Source organism: Watersipora subatra, chromosome 8 (assembly GCF_963576615.1).
Source record: "Watersipora subatra chromosome 8, tzWatSuba1.1, whole genome shotgun sequence".
NCBI lineage: Eukaryota > Metazoa > Bryozoa > Gymnolaemata > Cheilostomatida > Watersiporidae > Watersipora > Watersipora subatra.
Genome location: NC_088715.1, coordinates 54,003,935 through 54,026,418, shown reverse-complemented (window position 1 = coordinate 54,026,418; position 22,484 = coordinate 54,003,935). Strand labels below are relative to the sequence as shown.

The window sequence follows — 22,484 nt, the reverse complement described above, 5'->3', positions numbered from 1 at the left end:
TTCTTTTATCAAAACATAGGGATTGGTAACCACTAACGAAGGGAATGAACCAAGCTTTTCAATCGTATTTGGCAAACACCCATTCCTTTTAGAGTCATCGTCTTTAGCTCTCAACTGCACTAATTTCAGTATCTCCTCCAAACCATGTGGGCAAAAATTTTGAATTTTTGAATGTGGTTTTTTTTCAGTGTTACTTTATTTTTCGAATAATTCTGCTAGTATTTTGAAAAAATTCTCTAGTTACTGACTGGCTAATAGTCACATTAAAAAAAAGCAAACAGGAATACATAAAGTTGTATTATGGTATGCATTTAAAGGTTGCTGCAAGTTTTGTTTTTAAACTTTGATGCCAATAATATAGATAAATGAATTTTAGTTATCTCCAAGTTATCATTTAATTTTACTGTTTAATCTAAATGGCTTTATTTGGTTTTTTGAATTTTGACATTGTAGCATATTTAAAATTGGTTCAGTATTCCTTGTAAGATGACGGGTCATTTTAGAGTAAAATAAAAATACTCGCAACATCAACAAACTGTTTATCAGTTCACTGTTAGCTTTTCATCTGATTGATTAAAGCTCAAGCATAAAATTTGTTAGTTGAATTTCCTTCAGCATTCAGGATATTTTATCTTGGTTTTAGTTGCTTTTAGCTAAGGAACAAATCAAAAAAGTTTTCCTGTTTACTGCGAATCAGCCCTCATCAGGAACTTAATGACAATTCTTTGTTATTTCCTCCAGCTGTTGTCTAACCTTTAGCCATTAACTCACTGATTCTCTGATTCATCAAGTTGTTTTTCTCTGCAGGAAAGCGGTGCTAGCAGAAAATACCATAAGTGAAATATCCAAGCTAAAATTATTGGATATATCCATTGCGTTATTGTTGTGAAGTTTGATGTTTAAAGATGTTAACAGGGCATAAGCATGTTACACAAATATTGCGTAAGGAACTAACTATATTACTGCATATGAATCAGAGAAGTTTGATCAACAAATCTTGTATTCCGATGTAAATACAAAGTTGCTGTAGATCGTAGACAGAGGCTATATTAGTATGTTTTTATATCTGTCTCTTCCCACCTATAGATGTCATAATCACACTTCGTTTGATTTATGTTTTATGCTTTTTAACCATGATCAAGTTTTTTAGTTTCAATCATAAAACATCTTGACATTCAGATCACTTCAAACATTAACCACAAACGCAAATGATAGAAAATATCAATACTTTCTGATAACATCTATCAAAATGTTGTGCTTGTTCATCTTTCATATCGAAAACGTGCCAATATAGCCTAGGTCTTTGAGAGGTTTATATCAACCTCATTATCCTAGATTTGTCAATCAAACTTATCTGATCCATTAACAATTATATAGCTAGTTCTCTTATGGAATCATTGCGTAACATGTTTATGCCATCAACGACCGCTATTCTAACACTGAAGGGACTTGATGTAAACCGCAATGCCTAGCATACTTATGTACATGAATGTGTAAATGTCTGAGAGTGTCCATGTTTGCGTATGCAGCCTTAGAGAAGTTCACATAAATGTGTGATATCTTGTAAAGTTTTTGTATTTAAGCTAAAGTTTGCTTGTAGATAACAGATAAGATAGTTTGTGCCGAAAGCATACAATTTATAGGCACAAACATGCATTGACATGAACATCCATGGACAAAAATTTTGACATATATATGCATTGACCTAAGCATCCATAGACATAAATATCTTCGACATGCATACTCACTGACAAAAAACATTCATTTCTATAGGCATAAATTAACATAATTGTCTAGGTACAAAAGAAGTAAACAGACAAAAGAATGTCAAAGCAGGTCATATGAAAATATGTCAATATGATAAAGTATGTCATACATAAAAGGGTACATGAAAAATGAGAAGGATTTTTTTATCACCCTCATCTATCTTTCTCAAAAGTTTTAAGCAAATGACTTTTGGCAGCGAACAAAAGTTTTGCTTAGCACTTTATTGGTGGACAAAATAACTAATTGTAGTGTACTGTTACCACTCCTACTCTCCTTTAGAGTTAAACATGGCTAGAGGCGTTACAGGATAGAAAGATGTTGGTTTTACAGTGAGTCCAAAACGAATGATATATCAGAGTTTAGAAAACTTGTCAATATTAGTGTCTAATTTAGTAAAATAAGTTGAAGATTAGCCTGGGGTACTCATATTCTACTGTTAGTAAAAGTGATTCAGCTTAATCTCAGATTAACTAAATTCCAAAAAATGTTCAATGAAAATTATGAGAGCAAGTCGGCAAATCATGAGCGGGCAACTCTGTGTGAGAAAGAACTGGCGTATGCTGATGCAGTCTCATGCTACTTTTATTTGGTATTATTATTGAAGGACTGACAGTCAGAAGTAATAAAAATATCAATAAAAATTATTAAGATAACAACAAGCCAAATTTCACTGACTTGCAACAACCAAGCATACCCTGCAACAACAATAATTGACATGTACGTACATTTCTGTATGCATAGCCCTTAAGGCCGGTTCACACTATATTTTTGTATCTTGATGCTATAATACTCTGGTCATTGCCGATAATAACCATGTTCACACTACCACAAAACCCATCTGCATTTGAATCAGCAAATACTCCAATATGTAGTGTTCTCATTTTTCTTTTCAATTTTCCTGAAATGATCTGTTTGTTTTTGCGCAGTCGAATTAAATGCTAGTCCCGCAGCGACGATCGTAAACGGAAAAAAATAAATCATGCTATCCGCAACTGGGAATTGCCACCATGTCATTGATGTTCAGGGCCATCAGGAAATTTTGACAGCTGCAAACTTTCCCTATGTACCTTTTCCGCATCACTTCGTCCATGTTATAGGTTTACTGCGCGCATAGTGGACAATGAGCACAGAAAGGACAACTCCAACATATAGTGATATAGTTTGAACCAACCTCTACACTTCAACTAGGAAAATGTTACATAACACGATAGCTGCATAGGTTTAGTTATCATATAACTAGAGCATTCACCCTCTCCCTCTGTTCATATCACAATTACTGTTCTGTTTTAGCTTATTGTCAGCTTGTTCAACACACACCAACCGATTTCATTGCAGTGTTGATCTGCTTCATTTATGAGTGTCCTTTGTTAGGAGCTTTAGATTGCAGCTGCGTGATGTGATCCTGAGAAATATTTTTAAATTAAGAGGTAACTCAGATCAAACTAAAAGAAGATTGATCAAAAAATATAGATATTTTTCTATCATTCAAAATTGTGTTTGTTGTTTGTTATATGTATATTTTTATATTTATATATTTTATATATGTTTATATATTTTTATATTTACATTGTTTTAGGTGATCAGACACTCAGGATATTTCATTATTAAAACACACAAGGCTTGATCCCGGTTAAAACATTCAGAAGAAAATTATGTGCCAAATGGCATCACTAGTTGCGGCTGCTTCTTTCTCATTACTGATATTGGCTATTGCGTTCCAGTTACAGCATTACACGTCTCTATTCTGTCAATCTCTTTGTGCCAAAGTGCAACTACAGACCACTAACCTGAGTGTTCCAAGCAAGGATCTCATTCAAGCTATCAAATGTATATCCTTAGACTAAGTAGGTCTACAAAGATAAAAATTATATCAAATTTAAGTTTGATGTTTAGCAGTGCATTGATACTATTTTCATTTGTATCATTTCACTAATTGTAAGTTCACTTTTAAGATTGGTATTATGAAATAACTGCGATGATTTCTTTGTGAAGTTTCTATCACTTGGTCCACAAGAAATCTATAGTCCTCAGACACTTCTTACTACGGGACTTTTGACAAGAGGTTGTTGTACCAAAAACTACCTTCTTAAATTCTATTTATTGCCACTCAAAGTAGCCCTCGTTACTTGTTAAAATGAAATCCTATCACATGTTTATAGGAAAAATTAAGTTACAAAGCTTGTAAAGCTGACATCTCTATTAGCTGTAATTAAAATAATATTTTAATTAATCACGATTTTAATCTTGAGACATTCTGGCTGTCAGATAACCTAAAACAGCAGGCAAAATCTCAAATGATACAAAAATATCTATACTCTCTGTTAAAGGAATTTGTTTGAAGATTTCTAAATATTATTAAAAGTAGCACAACTCCTAAAAATGTAGCACAACTCCTAAAAACTCTAATTCTTTACAATGGCATGCCAATAAAAGCACTTAAATAAGGGAGTTGTAAGCCCTTCGCTTATTGTATAGTTATTAGCAATCTAGCTGCAGCAGATACAAATATTTATTTAATTAGTTAGATCGACTTTTTTCAAGTTTTTGTTTCCATCTTCATAGCAAAACCTCAAAAATTAATAATATGTTAGCAAACTACAAAGCTACATTAAACTACAAGTTTGATCCATTTCAGAATCTAATGTAGGTCAGAGTCAAAAACCTTGTAATCCAAGCAAATAATTTTTTCTTGGAATAACAGCGTTGAATACGCCTGACAGGTAAATGTTTTTCCAAATGCTCTTAGCGTGGCTTATGAATGATGATCTCTTAGCATGGTGAGAGATCATCAGGTGTAATAAGTTTGTGCACATTTGTTCCAAGCTGTACCAAGGTGTCTGATTGGTGCGTTTAATAGCAAAAATTGGCTGGGATTTTGAAGATTAGGGTTCTATTCCCATGCAGTCCAACATTTTTTCCTAGCGCTTTTAGTGTGGCTTTGGACAGACTAATGGCCGGACACTGAGCTTATTATAGTAAATAATTGGAGTGATTAAGTCACACTTTTATCGGTCACAAAAATTTTCAATGTATTCACCTGTGATTTTGGTTTTGACAATTATTTGGTTGGTTGGTTTATAAAGTTTGAATAAAATAAACCAACAAAGACTTATGCTGGAAAGTTTCAGTTTGCTACAATTATTACTGAATCATTTGGTTGTATTGCATATAGAATGTCACTAATTTTATAATCAAAGAATAAATTTTTAGTGGGTTCCACAAAAGCACTGTAAATAATAATTATAACTTTATTATAGTATATTATAACTTTATTTGGATATAAGCAAAAATATTCTACCTTAATTACAAAATCATTTTTTTATATTTAAGTTTTGAATTTTTTTTAGTTATATCTTTGATTTGTTGAAGTAAAATCAATCTAAATTAAAAGCAAGAAAATTGAATTTATGCAAAAATTTTGGTAAAATTATTTTTATGGTACCAAAGTTGTAAATATGACTTTCACTGAATTACTAAAATTGGCAAGTCAGCTAACAACTGTCTTTCTTATGGCACAGGAAGCAGTCATCAGCTGTCAATGTTCTTGTAACTTAAACTAATCTAGCCACCTTAGTAACTTTTACAGTATGACCTTAAGGTAACTGTTTGAAACCACTGCTCATAGTAATAAGGTGTTTGATAAACATTTGAAGTTATCTTCCTTTGCATATTCCTGATAACTCTTTGTGTAAAAATCTTACCTATTTTAGAATCTTACCCTGTAAAGAATCATTTTTCATATTGCATGATCTAATATTATCATGTGGTAGCTTTATGTGTGGTCTTTGATTACTCACACAATATCCCACCAAATTGATCTCAAAGAACTGTGATAATGGCACAGTTTAGTTCGCAAAGCTTGTTATGGGGTAGACAACTTCACTTTAATCTAGCACAAACCACTGATTGCTAGTGCATGGCCAGCAGCAGCCCAAAATCGGCATTGCCTTTCTAGGTTAGACAAAGTTTAACCTGAGCACAAGTTTTAGGAGTATAGCCAGGTGATCGTTTAGCACCGCACGTAAAAGGTTAATGCCTAGAGATTACAAGTTTAACTTGTATTACGCGAGGATTATTCGTAAAAATGCAAATATTTGTATGCATCATATAAATACCACATCTATAATGAAAGGTTATACCTGCATTCTGATCCTTGGCTAATGACTAGCTTACAGTCTGACTAGCTGATAACACTAGATCTCTCTCTCTCTATCTCTCTCTCTCCAATCTCTCTCTCTTCTCTTTCTTGCAATCAGTCGAGGTGTCTATGACTGCGGTTTGAGTATGATAGCCGAAATCCACTTGTATCTTTCCTATATGAATCTCTATGTAGGCAGCAACATCCAAAGTCTCTAGACATCATGATCATCATCATGGACAAATAACAGCTATTGGCTACTGACTATTTTTGCCTTAATAAATTTCCAGTAACGACGAAATTGTTTCCAACCAAATTTCCACATCTTAGTGCATTCAAATTATAGTTTTTAAGATTCACTGGTCTTTTATTTTATAAAATGTGATAGTCTTCAGGGCTAATACAATGCCTAAAACAGACTATCATAAGTTTTTGTCTTAGAATACGCTGAACTACTTAATAGAATCAGAGGGGCTACCTTGACAGCTTTGTCATTTATAACTTTGCTTGGGATATAAAAATCAGGAATGACCTCAACTCCTGTTTAAAGATGCACATAATTTTAGTAGATTTTATCAAAAAGTATTCGAACTTTTTATCATTTGCGATCGTTTTTTTATGTTTGAGATGATATGTCTGCCAAGTTGTTTCAAGATTAAAACCAACTGAGCTTGATCATCGTTGAAAACTCTCAAATAAAAAGGAATTATGAAATTATGCCATTAGTTGCGCGGCTGTATGTCTCTTTTGTTATTAATATTAGCTATTGAGTTTAAGCTGCAACATTACACATCTTTATTATGTAAGCCTCTTTGCTACTATAGACACCATAATCGCACTTTCGCTTGAATCTGAGCGTTTTGTGTGCGATCGAGTATTTTTGATTTTAATCTTGAAACATCCTGGCTATCAAATCACCTAAAACTTCAAAAACGATTGCAAATCCTAGAAAAACACCAAAACTCTCTGTTTTTACTACTAAAACTTAATATAATAGTAAAAATAGTAAATAAAATTTCTACTAAAATCGTCTGTAAGTTCATTTTTTAGAGTCTTTAAGGCAGCAACAAACTTTTCAAGATCGGCCATTCTGGAGAGATATAACCAATAACACAGTCGTCGTCGACTTTACAGAGTGCAAATGATGATGAATCGTTTTTATCACTACTAGTACCCTGGAAGTATCGTGCGTAATGAGAGATCGTCAGGTGTAATAACTCTACATAAAATTATTCTGACTTGCAGGAAGAAGCAGATTGATTAAAGCAGGCATTAGAATGCCGATCAGCAAATTTTAATCTTGTGTGTTCAAATCCTACATGATGCAATATTTTTTCCAATCTTCAGCCATGTTTTCAGACAGATGGATAGACAGACATTGTTCTTATTATAGCAAAGATTGCCAAGAATGAATCTGCTGAATGATTTAGTGACAAAGTGACCCTTGCTCTGTATCTCAAAAAGAGGTTTATAAAGCTCAATTCATTGATTTTACACACAAAGATGCAATCATCTATACCGTGTTATGAGTTACTTGTGATAGAGATTATAATGTTGGATATACTAAAAGCCTAAAGTTGAATGAGTTCTTAATTTTGAATTCAAACTGTGCTATAAGTCTAATACAATCGGAGCAAATAATTTTGGAAATCTGTTTCAGAATGGCTGCACTCATAGCACTATTCTAAAATACTTACTCAAGTAGTAAATTAAAGTTTTTATTATAATATAATCATTTCTAAAAATAGCTGTCTGATATTTAAACAGTATTAAATATAATGATTTTAGGCACAATATACTTTTGAAAACTTCAAATGATATATTGAGCCAATAAGTCACCACTGATTTGATTTTCTAGCTACAAGGCATTTGAACAAGCCTACAGTAATTTGGAACGCAATATGAGTCCATTCAAACCTTGCTTCATATAAAAAACTTCAATTTATAATATAATAAAATGTTATAAAACTTGCAATTAGTAATGGCCATTTAAATCTGGTTCCAGCAATTTTTACGGATGCAAAAGTGTCTATCTGATGTTACATAATAAGATAGACATGACACCAGAAGATTTAACTAGGTGTAAGTAGACTGTCTCTACAACCGATATGGCAACAGCCCGTCAAAGGAAACAGAAGCCCTTCAACGAAAGTCTCTGCTAGTTATATTTGTTTGTCATGCTTACTATGATTCTCAGTGGTTTCTGAATTATTTCTGTTTTAGCTAAACTAGATTTTCAAAAAATTTTCTGCTTAGCGCCAAATTGAAAACTTTGTAAAGATTACTAACATTACAGATTTAAATTTTATCAGAAAAAACCACAAAGACATTTTTAGAACACCTCAAGCAAAAAAAAGCGTCAATTGCCTAAAACCTCGAAACTTGTTACTCCGGCTCTTGGTCCAACCAACTGACCCAGCATAAACTTGTTAAACCTGGCAGGAAGAGCTCTAAATGTCAGATTTTCTAGAGCAACTATTCAATCCACTACTGTAACACAATCACTCATGAGAAGATTGCCATAAATTAAAATCCTTATCTAACCGGGGCTACAAAAATAATTAGGCAAAAAGTTATCAAACCGCATAGAGAAATACTACGACATACAGAGAATAGACATAGAGAAATACTACGACATACAGAGAATAGACATAGAGAAATACTACGACATACAGAGAATAGACATAGAGAAATACTACGACATACAGAGAATAGACATAGAGAAATACTACGACATACAGAGAAATAGACATAGAGAAATACTACGACATACAGAGAATAGACATAGAGAAATACTACGACATACAGAGAATAGACATAGAGAAATACTATGACATACAGAGAATAGACATAGAGAAATACTACGACATACAGAGAATAGACATAGAGAAATACTACGACATACAGAGAATAGACATAGAGAAATACTACGACATACAGAGAATAGACATAGAGAAATACTACGACATACAGAGAATAGACATAGAGAAATACTACGACATACAGAGAATAGACATAGAGAAATACTACGACATACAGAGAATAGACATAGAGAAATACTACGACATACAGAGAATAGACATAGAGAAATACTACGACATACAGAGAATAGACATAGAGAAATACTATGACATACAGAGAATAGACATAGAGAAATACTACGACATACAGAGAATAGACATAGAGAAATACTACGACATACAGAGAATAGACATAGAGAAATACTACGACATACAGAGAATAGACATAGAGAAATACTACGACATACAGAGAATAGACATAGAGAAATACTACGACATACAGAGAATAGACATAGAGAAATACTACGACATACAGAGAATAGACATAGAGAAATACTACGACATACAGAGAATAGACATAGAGAAATACTACGACATACAGAGAATAGACATAGAGAAATACTACGACATACAGAGAATAGACATAGAGAAATACTACGACATACAGAGAATAGACATAGAGAAATACTACGACATACAGAGAATAGACATAGAGAAATACTACGACATACAGAGAATAGACATAGAGAAATACTACGACATACAGAGAATAGACATAGAGAAATACTACGACATACAGAGAATAGACATAGAGAAATACTACGACATACAGAGAATAGACATAGAGAAATACTACGACATACAGAGAATGAAGTAATGATACAATTCCAAACCACATAAACATATACTATGACATACAAACAGTGAGGTAATGATACAGCTTTAATTCAAGAATATACTCATTAACAAAATAGCATAGCACACCATAAAATGCGCATCAAAATGTCAATATCATGCAATGGGTAGGAATTTGTGTACATAGGGAGATTACTCAAAAACGTTCTACGCAAGTAAGAATTGAGAAAGGGTTGGAAAAAATGGCTGTGAGTAAAATTGCTTTGAGAATATGATGATTATGACATTGCGTTTTTTTATTTTAGTGAAAATAAATTACGCCGCTTACAGTATATGAATAAGGTATGAGGCTAAAGAAGTGCTTTTATGTTTAGACTTGTACTAACTTTTTTTTAGCTTATAACTTAAAATTATAATTAGTATATCGTAGAATGAATCCTGATGCAGTTGGGAAAAAGCTCAGAGCTAGTTTAAATCATACCCAAATTTGATTAGGATGCATTCTCAATGCTAAATGGGAGTTATGGCCTCCATATAACTGGAAACTTTATTTTACAAAAATAAAATAAAAATAAAGTTGTAAAAATATATAGCGCTATGAATTATTTACTTTAGTGAATAACATTGCATAGATAAGAAGTATTAAGAAGATGGTTTATGATAATAATGATAATATGATAATTCTAAAAATTTATCTGGAAATCTTGTAACAAATATCTACATAAGAAATCTATCAGGGTATATGTTTTAATTAAAATATAAATGCTTTATGCAATTTGATGTCATACCAAACAATACTATGTTCCATAATGTTTTTTTTAACAGAAGGTAAAAGTTTTTTAATTTGGTACATTATATTAATAAGAAATTTTTTAAAGAAATTAATTTAATTGTTTAAATGAAACCAAAAGGTAATAATTAGTCATAATTATAAGGTTTTCGATTACCAAAAAAACTTAAAATCTAAACCTTATCTTGCAATATACAGTCAAATTTTGTTTTTTTGAAATTCACTTTCGTAGTCGTTCCATTATCCATATGATTGTCTGATGCTGTATTGTAATGTACTGTAATTTTGGTTTATCAATGCTATTAATATCATACTGTACCCCCGTTGCAGATGTAACCATACTTTATTCTCTCATGTATACTGAACATGCATATTGTACCATACTGTAGCCTAGGAGCCTAGGAGAATGTGTGAGACTATAGGCTGTTTGATGTACAGCGATGTACTGTCAGTAGACTACTCAATTCTTGATGTTCACACTTTTTCGATGACTAGATATGACTCACTCTGTATTAGTTCGAACCAACGAGATTTGATAGCAAACCAAGAAACTGTGTTTTGCCTTACAAATGTTTGGTAAATATTAACCATTATCATTGAGAATTTTACCAGCATATATTTTCATAAATCTGTGTATGGTTAAACAAGTGAAGCTTGCAAAGCATTAACAAGACTATTTATAAATGTCTGAGTAGTATATATGTATCTTACACTATTCCCTTCTTGGTCTTTGCCCCTTCTTTGTCATTTATTTGATTTTAATGGCTAACTGTTGCCATTTGTTTGTTTTACCATTTTTGTAAAATACATTGAAATTTTTATTTATTTTTGAATTAAAACTATTGCCGATAAAGTACTACATGTATATATATATATATATATGTATTTATATATATATACTGTATATATGTATATATATGTATATACTGTATATATATATATTTATATATATATACTGTATATATATACTGTATATATATACTGTATATATATACTGTATATATATACTGTATATATATATATATATACTGTATATATATATGTATATATATATATATATATATATATATATATATATATATATATATATATATATATATATATATATATATGTATATATATATATATATATATATATATATATATATATATATATATATATATATATATATATATATATTACATAATCACAATAGTGTATACACCGTAAGGATTGTTATCATAAACCTTACAACAAAATGATTATAGTTATCTTTTTTGCGCTGTTTTCAGCTGTCTGATTTTCCTCTTTTCAACGCAAATTTAAGAACTCAAATAACACCGAGCTTGAATTTTAGTTTTTTTCAAAAATTATGTTCATTTACTTTCTATTATTATGAAAACCTAATCATTTTACTTCATAGTAAATGTGGCTCAAGCAAATATAAACAGTAAAAATATGTAGTTTATTACAATTACAGATAACATAGGAATCTTTACTATAATAGGAGTCGTGTCTGTCCATCTGTATGTTCGTCTGTCCATCTGTACCACACTGGGAATGTTATAAAAAAAAGGATTGCTTTCAGCAGGTTTCATACTCACAACTTTTAGGTTGCTTTGTCACCTGCGGCCATCATCAACCTTGATGCATTTTGGAATAATTTTCATTTAGTTATTACATCAGATGATCTCTCACGGGCATCGAGTTGCCAGGGTAGTTTTACTACCTAAAAGTTAAATATCTTTTGACATGCACAAGCTGTACACGCAAATCTCCATGTGCAGAATTAAAATACTGTCGCTAGTCAAATTAGAGGTGTATGATTAAGTCACTAAAGATACAAATAGTTTATTATTTTTCGTTTAATATGAAATGTGTAGCTGCTTATTTTAATATGAAAATGTGTAGGCTCTTCAGCCAAGTTTAAGGATTGTCTCCCTCATTAGCTAAAAGATCATTTTATATAAGAGCAATAGCCTTAGTCCTCACAGTACTTTAGGAATATAACTATTACCAGACTATAAAGGAGTGTAATCTGAGAAGCGCATTTTGTATAATCAAAAGTCTTGCATGCACCCCTAGTGTTCCACTATCTCACTTCTCTGTTGATGCGTGTCTGGCAACTTGCGAATGATTCACTATACATGTAGTTGGAGATGAGTTCTGCATCCACACAACCTGCATATTAGTGTGACAGTGATAGATGTGAATACATGCTAGGACATTTCAGGTAAACTTATTAACTTATTTCATAGTAAGTTTAGCATTCTATAACTTGAAGTTGATCATTAGTAAAACCTACTTGCTGATATAGTTTATAAATTTTGAGAAGCTGACATTATTTGTAGAAGTTTATCATACTACTTTACTCATTCAAATGTGCTTGATTTTTAAATATCTCCTAATAAAACCTATTCTATCATTGCATGGGTCTATTAATCTGTGAGAATTCTATGCATTTCTCATTTTTTGCCAATTTTTTTCTAACTTCACACTTTTTGCAAGGTCGCCAAAAACATTTGGTTTCAAAACTACGTTTGGTTTCCAAAGATCAGTCTTTTAAACATCCGTTTGATTAAAAACTCGAGGATGTGCCTTTGCATGCACAAAGAAAATTGATGATTGCATTTATTTATTGCTGTCATGAAAGTGGTTTAGCAGTTTGCTTTAAAAATCGACATGTGTGCTTCGACTATTTGAGATAAAATAAAAGAAATCCTGAGCTACCCTGGTCTTAGGACTATTAAGCATGTAAAATTCAATTTAATTTTATATAAGTAAATCAATAACGAAAAAAGTTGGATATAACTTCATTAGAAAAAATGTATGACACGAATGATAACTTTTATGAAAGTTTTAAAATGCAGAGATCTAAGGTATCAAAAGAAAGAAGTCAGACATTCTTGAGAGAAAATACGTTACAAAGTTAAAGGATTGGAACTAAAACAGTGATGTCTGACACATTTAGCGACTTTGATGCTCTCTTTTGGCTGTGAGCCTTTCATAAGCTCACCATAGAAAATTTCTGTGGGTCCTTCAAAAGTTGCTGAAATGGCTGAATGCAAAAATGGAAAGTGAACTAAAATGAGTATAGCTGATAAGAACAGTGTATCTCTATTATTTCACATAATTAATAGTTAAAATGCAGTCGTGTGAGTAGGTGAAAAAAGATGCCACCAATAGAAATTAAGGTACCCAGTTTTTGGAATGTACAAGCAAATCGTTATATCATGATATTCAGCTCACTTCCAGCTTAACTATCCCTTCTCTGTTCTAGTCAGTTATTCAATATGGAGTGAGGAACCTCCTACTCATAGTATAGACAGCATTTGATATTCAGTTTCAACCCTAAACTTAATTTTAAGTAATGTTGATTAAGAGGTTTAAAGCGTTTTTAATTCTCATGACAGATTATAACATCTTATGATGTTATAATCTGATGATTATATGGATGGATTATATAACATTCTTATGACATAACATCTCATAACAACTTATGATTTTATAAGTCATTGAGAAGGTTAGCTTTTAAAGTTTTCTGAATTTGTAGAGATTATACATGTATTTGTAAAGAGTGCCATTGTTATGGCAAAACAGCTTGTAAACAAACATTATACACATTTTTTCATTTTGGTAAGTTCTAGGCTTATTTTCTTGGCTCCACAGTTGCTGATATCACAGTGAATGAGGTTTCTTCAAGAGCCGTAACACGGTCAGTTTAAACTTGGAATCAAAATTTAAAAACCAAGTTGTGCAGTAAAAAATAGTTAACATTGTAATTGCTTCAAGTCAAATTCAGGGGTTTAAGCAAGGTATGCTCTTTTGAGTTGAGTTGTCACAATTGTTGATGCTTTGAAATTTGTCTGTGTTTAATGTGCCTTTTCAAACTATCTACACAATTTCTAACAAGCCTTTTATTGATTGGATCTACTTAATTAGGTTTTCAAGGTTATCTAGTAAATAATTCAGCCTGTCTAAAAATCTATCCATGTCAAATCTATAGATTCTATAATCATGCTGTCCAGGTAGAATCATCCAGGCAAACCTCAATAATTTTGTCACTTCTGTAATTCGAGTAGCAAATAATCTGCGTTAAGTTAGGATATAAATTGAATTTGCTGACAGCCTGTCAGAAATAAATCTAATGTTTATAATGCATTCTTTGGCTGATAGGAGGTACTTCTCTTGATGTAAGCTTTTGACAATGTCGATCAAGCAGTGAAGTGACCAGAATTTATTATTAAATATCCTTTTAACATTTGCAGTGTAAACTGGCTTTATAAAAAAAGATTTGTACTAGGAATGTGTGAATGTATGTACTGCTGAACGTTTATAATGTGATTCGATATGGTTAGATATAAAGTATATAATAAAATTATAGAAAAAAAATTATAAAAGGGTGTAAATTTCTGGTCAGCAAAAGTATCCAATTGAATTATGTTAAGTCCTAAGTTAACTTTTTGACTTATTTAAAAATGCCATATAAATGATGTCAGTGCTGAAGGTGTTAGGCACATCACAGCAGAGTGTTTATAGGATAGGTAATAAGAATTGTGTGAAGGGCATCAACTTTAAATTAAATTTGCAAAATAATTAATCTGATTGTTGCATTAAATCAAGTTTAACATATGGTATCTGAAACAGCAGCACTTTTGACAAAAATAGCTGGTTCTGTTGTTATAGCGAGCTTGGTTAAAATGCTCCAATATTTACAGTTTACTCGTTATCAATAATTAATCTTTATGATGATCTAGATTTAAAATGTTTTTAAAAAGTTTTGAAATTGTATCTAAATTTTTACGTTAGACAAAAGTAAAAAGTAATGTAATGAAAGTTTTGGCAGATTTTTCAATGAAATGTTTTTTTTTTGAAAAAAAAATGAAATGCTTTTTTCAATGAAACGCTTTTTTTCAATGAAAAAAATTAATGCAGATTTTTTAACAACATTTGTGCACTTGGTGTTTTAGCTGCCAAAGTTAAGATATTGAGCAAAGGATGAAAATGTAAAGGTTGATTTAATCATTAATTTGTATCAGGGACTGCTCAAGAGTGTTTGAGCAATCTCTCAAAAATCAAGTATGATGTCTGCTAAGCAGATGCTGTGCATATTTTCCTAAGAGCATTATTGTACAAACAATGGTTTTGAGATCTTGGCTGAATATCTCTAAATTCAGTAGCCAGGGAAGTTTGACAGATGGAGATATGCCTGGTTGCAGTGAACAGTTTAACATTAGATGGCAGTCCTGTAACCACTAGTGGCCGTTGTTGGAGAATTGAACCCCAACCTGTTGTTTAAAAATCAGGAGTTCTAGACCACAAAGCCACGGCAGCTCTCAAACACTATGGCAGTGTATACCAAGTTATTTATGTGCAGTTTACATAAGCATATGGTTGTTTAGTTTAGACTGACATTTGTGCCGAGAAGGTAAAGCACAAAAACATCATTTATTGTTTGCAGTCTTTGATTTCTCAACAGATTTTTGTTATTCAAACTTCGATTTCTGCCTCATTACATATATGGTACTCAGCTTCCACTCTGCTGATATTAAAAAAACTACTCTAGTTTTCTAATTATTAAAGCACTCTGTGGTACATGAGCACTTAGTAGGATTCTTGTTGACAGCAGCAAAGGTACCTCTCACTGGGTAGTAATTAATGATGTAGCCTGATATATTTGTAAATATTTAGCGTTTGTACGCTACACCAACTGATCTCTTGCTGTGAAACAACCATGTATATTACAGGTCTACTATATTTTTGCTGAAGCTCTCTAATTAATAGATTAATTGTTTAATTGCTATCATTTCCTTGTAAGTGGCCTGCAGAGAGTACTGGCAACTCTTAATTGGTCTCAGCAGATGATCATTAGACACAATCAGCCTATTATAAAAAGCTAAAATAAAACAAAATTATGTGAACTGATCTTATTTGGTATATCACCGGAAAAGTAGGTTTGCTACAACAAAGCATAGATGAATCATTAACAAATGGAGTATAACTCAAAATTTTTACTATAATAACAGCTGCCTTCGTCTGTCCAAAACCCCACTAAAGGCAGATAGTATATCACTGTATCTCGGCGTTGATGCCACAATACTTTAGGGACTGTCGATGATAACAATGTTCATGCTATCACAAACCTATCCAAGTTGGCATCAGCAAATACTCTTATTTTTCTTTTTAATTTTTTGTAAAAATCTTGACTTTTTGTGAGCTTCAAATGCTATTCCTGCAGCAACTATCATAAACAGAAATAAAAAATCATGCTATCAGTGACCACGAATTACTATCTCCAAATGGTTCACATTGTACAGGCTGGTTTCGACGCTCGCCTAAATACCGGGAAGGTTTGACAGCTGCAAGCTTGTTCGATGTATACGTGTTGCTTCATTGCTGCTATCGTCTCTCAATTCACATAATTGACAACGAATGCCAAAAGTAAAACGTCGACATACAGCGTTCTAGTGTGGACCAGCCTTTAGAGGCTGGGTTAAAATATTGCCTTGTACAGAATTCAAATCTTTCAGATTCAGCATAGCAGCATAGCACTCGACCACTAGTACTAATCTCAGTATACTTGTATACATACTTATTCTCTGCGCTTTATTGGCACAGCTGACAGTTTCTCACGACACACGAGCCTGCCTGAGCACTCTAAATAAATATAAATAATAAAATATGCATATTAGTAATAAAATGTACATTTACAAACAGTGTGTAACAATTAAATTGAAGCTATTATCATAAAATGCAACATTTTAATGTGGAGATAGTGACAAATTATTACAAAGTTCCTTCTACAGAAGGCATCAATCCTTTACTATAAGGGTTCGTGAAATGATTGATAGCAACTCGTTGAGGTCAATGAAGCTTTCCAAAGAGTCGATCATTGTTTAGCAGTTGAAAGGGGTCGATAGGCACTTTGCAAAATAAATTTTCATTTAAGAAAGTACTCATTAAACAGGATCACCCTTACTGTTGATTTTGCAGTCTCTCGCAGTACCTTTATTTTTTCTGTGTAGGCCTACATGTATGATGGTGTCGCTCTTCACAGTAGCACCAATCCTCCTCTTTGTCATATTCACTAACAAGGCGTTGTCAATATTCAGTGAATACGTGCTCGCCCAGAAAACATACTTTAAATCAATGTGTTTACTTGCCATAGATCTATTAATAGACAAACGAATAGATCTATCTAGCTGCTTGCTTTTTCCAACTGATAAGCCAATTAAAAAGCGTGACACACACAAAGTCTAAACTTCCCGACTTTAATTTAAACGAAATATCAGGCTGCATTGCATTTGAATGAGAAGAGCATTACAACAGTGCTGTTCATGATAACTGACTTTTTCGGTATCTTTCTTGGTGTTTTTCAATGCTCAAGTGCATAGTAACCTGGAGTTTATTGTGTAATCATCTTAAAGTTTTGTTCCCATTATGGCAGCTTGTGATAGTAAAAATATTGTTGTCAATATTTGAAAGAATATCTAAATTTTGATTTTTGGCATAATTTGCCAATGAAATGTAAGTCAATCGGTAAGTCATGTTAAGAATGTATGAAAAGTGAGCTTAAACATATGGAAGCCCTGCGCAACACACATATTGTTTGCATAATAGAATGATGAAATGAGACCAAGTACATTATGAAGGTTCAACGGCTTAAAAGTTTCCCTACTTATGTGCTAGCCTTTCGATTTAAAGCTGATAAGGCTTGTACAGATCTTCTTGGTGACCAATCTCTGCTTAGATTTTTTTCTGCACTCACTGTTTTTTATATAATAATGGAAACTTTTAATTGAAATCTTTAGACTAAGCTACAGCATCTCGCTGTAAGAGATAAAAGGTTAAAACATCTACATGTATTTATTATCATAGAGGCGCTCACATTACTTCCACTACTCCACATACTTCGGTTTTAGTTAAACTCATTGTTGTCGTTGCAGATGACGTGTTTTATAGACTGATCTTAGACCCTTAGGTACATATATTCTCAATTTTTAAAAACTGTCATGAAAACCGCCATTGGCAATAACTTACATAAAAAGCGTCACTGCGATAGTTTTTTAACATGAAAAATTTTAATTTTTAGCAAAACTATTATTAAGAAAAATTATTATGACAATTATTTTTTATTAATGTTACAATTATTATTATTCTAGTAGCATAAGAACCAGAATATATATATCGTTGCTATGTTCAGGTTTTCATAATGCATATTAATTATTCTATAGCAATTATGCTATATTTATTGATTTATATATAAATCTCAGTGTCCGTCTGTCCAGTTTTAAGAATAAAGTTTTGGTAACAAAAAATTTGCTTTGTGGAGGACTTGATCTTTGAACTTTCAGATTAGAAGGCTTCAAGCTTATCCATTAGACTAAAGCAATCATTTTTGCATAGGGTTCAATAATGGTGATCTTAACTCATTACATTGGTTAAAGCACGCATTACAATGTTGTATCACACATAACGACTAGCAGCTGGCCTTACTAGGTAAATACCTGGTGTGGCACAGGCAATAAAAACAGCTTATAAACATTTGCAGGTAATCTAGTGTAAAGGTAATGTAGTGCGTGTGGTAATGTAATGTTTATAAATTGTTATTTATTACTTGTGCAGAGCCAGGCATTCATCTCGTTATGATATGCAATGTAAAATACTCAATAGTCCACTTTAAATACCTGTGACACAGCAAAAATAAAGCTCACAATAATTTTTAGATGCATATATAAATTTTAAAAAAGGTGATTTCGCAATGTTGTTAGCTGTTGCAGTTCCAGTATTTTGTATTCATTCTGGTTTCCCAAAAAGATCACTCCTGATAATACAGGTTTTATTTATTGCTCACTGAAACCACTATGAGGATTTTTTTAAATTGATAATTTTAAATGAAAACTTTAGAGGTTGTGTACTACACACAATACAATTATATATTCTTTCTATTGCAGAATGTCATCGAGCTAAAACTCTTCAGAGCTAAAAACATTGATATCTTCAACAACCTTGAACTTTTTGGGATCATCGTAATCATCTGGTCGAACGCTGTCAGCACAAAGTAAGAAAATGGGTTCTTCAGTTTACACCAAACTGAAGCCATTACTCTTCACGTATGAAACTCCCAAAATGATTGAACTGGAGTCAAAATTCATAGGAATCGTAAACATTGTCATGCAGCTGATTTTGCTAGTTGTTATTATTGTCTGGATTTTCATTCTACAAAATGGCTACCAGCATATCGACAACGGCTTTGTCGCAGGTTTCAGTACAAAAATGAAAGGAGTCGCTCGAACCAATTCATCCGACAAAAGGGTTTTAAGTACAATCTGGGACCCGGCTGATTTCCACATTCCGCCGCAAGATACGTCTTCTTTCTTTCTGCTGACGAATGTTATTGTAACTAGAGATCAGCAGCAGACCACCTGTGTGAACCCCTATGACAGATCGACTCATTGTCATATCGATGAGGACTGTGGCGTGAATGGTCAAATAATGCGCAAGTCTAATGGCTTCAGTACAGGTGTATGTAATAAGACAGTTGGGTATTGCGAGCTACGAACATGGTGCCCACCTGAAGACGACTCTATGCCAAATGACAGCGAAACAGCAGTTCTTGAAGGTGTCTTTGACTTTACTGTTTTTATTAAAAACAATATTCACTTTCCATATTTCAAAAAAGGAAGAAGCAACTTAATTGAGTCTGTGGATGGAGCAAAATTAAGTTCTGGTTGTTTTTATCATCCTGTGAATGATCCATATTGTCCAATTTTTCATATCGGCACAATTGTTGGAATGGCGACGAGAGGTGACATGACTCCGAACCCGGAAGAAGATGAAAAGATCTTCAAGGACATGGCCGTTGAAGGTGGTAGTATCTCCATAACAGTTCAATGGGACTGTAACTTTGATTATCCAGAGTCAGCCTGTAAACCAACATACACTTTTTCTCGGCTCGATGTGTACCAAAATAGAGATGCTTCGAAAGGATTTAATTTTCGGTTCCCGGTGTACTACGCAGAAAATGGTGTTCAAAAACGACAGCTGTTAAAAGCATTTGGAATTGTATTTCTGTTAAACAATGAAGCTACTGCCCGAGCTTTTGATCCAACTACATGCCTACTCAATATTGGATCCAGTATAGGACTTTTGGGCATTTCAAAGATTGTAGCGAACATGGTGCTTCTCAAATTACATCGACATAAAGCATATTTTAAAAAGCGAATTGTCGATGTAAAACTTACCACTGCTCTACGAAAAGCGGAGATGGGTAAAAATGAAAAGACAAATGGCATTTGGCAGCAGAGAGAGACAAAGGATGAACTTGCTGACTCTGGTCAAAGCAATGGCAGTAGTGAAGAATTAGATGGCAGTTCTCTTATCCAATCAAAAGTGTAGCAAATTCTGATGTCATTTATCGTCTCTCATGCTTTACTTAAACTTTAGTTTGCTATATTTCTATGCAGATTTAACTTGTCTGTATCTAACTTGTCTTAACATCTGTAGAAACTTCTGACACATACATGTATTTATACTGTGTACTGTGAGTCAGTCTATAATAAACTTTATTAAATATTTTTCTGTCGAATTCAAATATATTTACAGATTCACAGAATAGAGGTCGCGATGGAAATATTGTTGTATTTCTTCATATTGAGTGGCATCAGTTGAAATGCAAACCATCTTTATTGTAAATGCATCTTTGAGTTACCTTATTTAGTAAAAAGATTACTACTTAATTATGTATAGAGATTTTATGCTAAACCATCATGCAACTATTGCTGGCAGCGTTCCAAAGATTTCTTGCCTAATGCACAAATGTTTATATATAAGGACTCAAATTTCACGTGAAAGGCTATCTATTTGAAATCCTTCTTATAATATAACTACGCAAAGACATGTCACATAGTTAACTGAACCCATCTGCTTTGCATGTGCCCACTTTGACACAAGCTTGATGCTCTTGCCACCCAGCTGAGTTCCTGCAAATAATTAGTGATAGTTAGGCCGCACATCCTGTTGAGTTTAAAATAACACCAGTTTCTTTATAAATGCTTTTGCTTTTCATCCCAAAAAAGATTTCATGTTGAATCCATCAAAATACCCTGCGTTTACAAAAATAGATAGTAAAATAACACTGTTGATTTATAGTGTCACAAAGAAGTTAAAATATTTTTCTGACAAGTTGATTAACATATACTCTGAAGATTGATACGCGATACATGATTTTATGTCTCATTATCGCAATGTTCAAAGCAAAGCTATGTAACTAAAAAGCAAAGCTGTAAAATTTTAAAGTGAGGCTATCAAAGCTAAAGCAAAGCTATAAAAAGCTAAGCCAAACCTATAAAACCTTTAAACAAAACTACGAAACTTAAAATCAATGCTATGAAACCAAAAAGCAGAGCTAATAACAGTCAAAGCAAACCTATCAAGCTTCAAAGCAAAGCTGTAAACACCCATCTGGGCTGCAGCTTAAAATGACGAATTGTAGACCTGCTGGTATTTGTTTTGTTTTGCTCCTACGGTACAAGCCTAGGTTGTATAATGGCAGCTTTATACAATCAGACGAGGGCCATGTAAAGTAGGAATGCATTATGGGTACCAGACAGCTTTTCCATAACCAACATGTAAAATTTTATTGCAATTGTGATCGTATGCATATGCTTCTGCAGCTTGGTAAATGCCACAAATCGATTTGTTTACAACAAACAAGAAATACCTACCAAACAATTCCCCAAAACTTTTAAGGCTCCATGTCATCATTTCATCATTCAAATGATTCACGTGACATTCATTACTGAATTGCTTCATGGAAGCTTTTCATAATTGACAGCTTAAGAAGTCTAGCAGCATTTTTGCGCTCTAAGAGCCTGCACATGGAAGTCACAATAAACTTTCACCCAATTTTGAACGCAAGCAAAAATCGTCATGAGGTTTGACATAACTGCCAAGTTGAGTATTTCTATATGTAGCCTTAGATTCTGAGCAGATGAGAATGCTTCTGTTTCAACTTACAGACTCCAAGCAATGAAGCAACGTTTAAATCACTAACAATAACAAAATAATTGCGATGTCCAAACTCTAAAACATTATTTACGAATAACAAGCTTATGGTATTGAATTGATTAGTTTTTTCTCTCACATGGAAGT

The 22,484-nt window shown here is 32.7% G+C and overlaps 1 protein-coding gene and 1 pseudogene across 1 annotated transcript; both read left to right on the top strand.

Moving 5' to 3' along the window:
• Positions 1–5,354: 5,354 nt before the first annotated feature.
• On the top strand, positions 5,355–9,583 carry LOC137402739 (uncharacterized). The gene is made up of 2 exons (XM_068089242.1): positions 5,355–5,365; positions 8,647–9,583. Exons 1-2 carry the CDS (start codon positions 5,355–5,357, stop codon positions 9,581–9,583), a joined length of 948 nt encoding a protein of 315 aa, XP_067945343.1.
• A 9,817-nt stretch (positions 9,584–19,400) lies between these two features.
• LOC137402738 (P2X purinoceptor 4 pseudogene) lies at positions 19,401–20,862 on the top strand (annotated as a pseudogene).
• Positions 20,863–22,484: the final 1,622 nt, after the last annotated feature.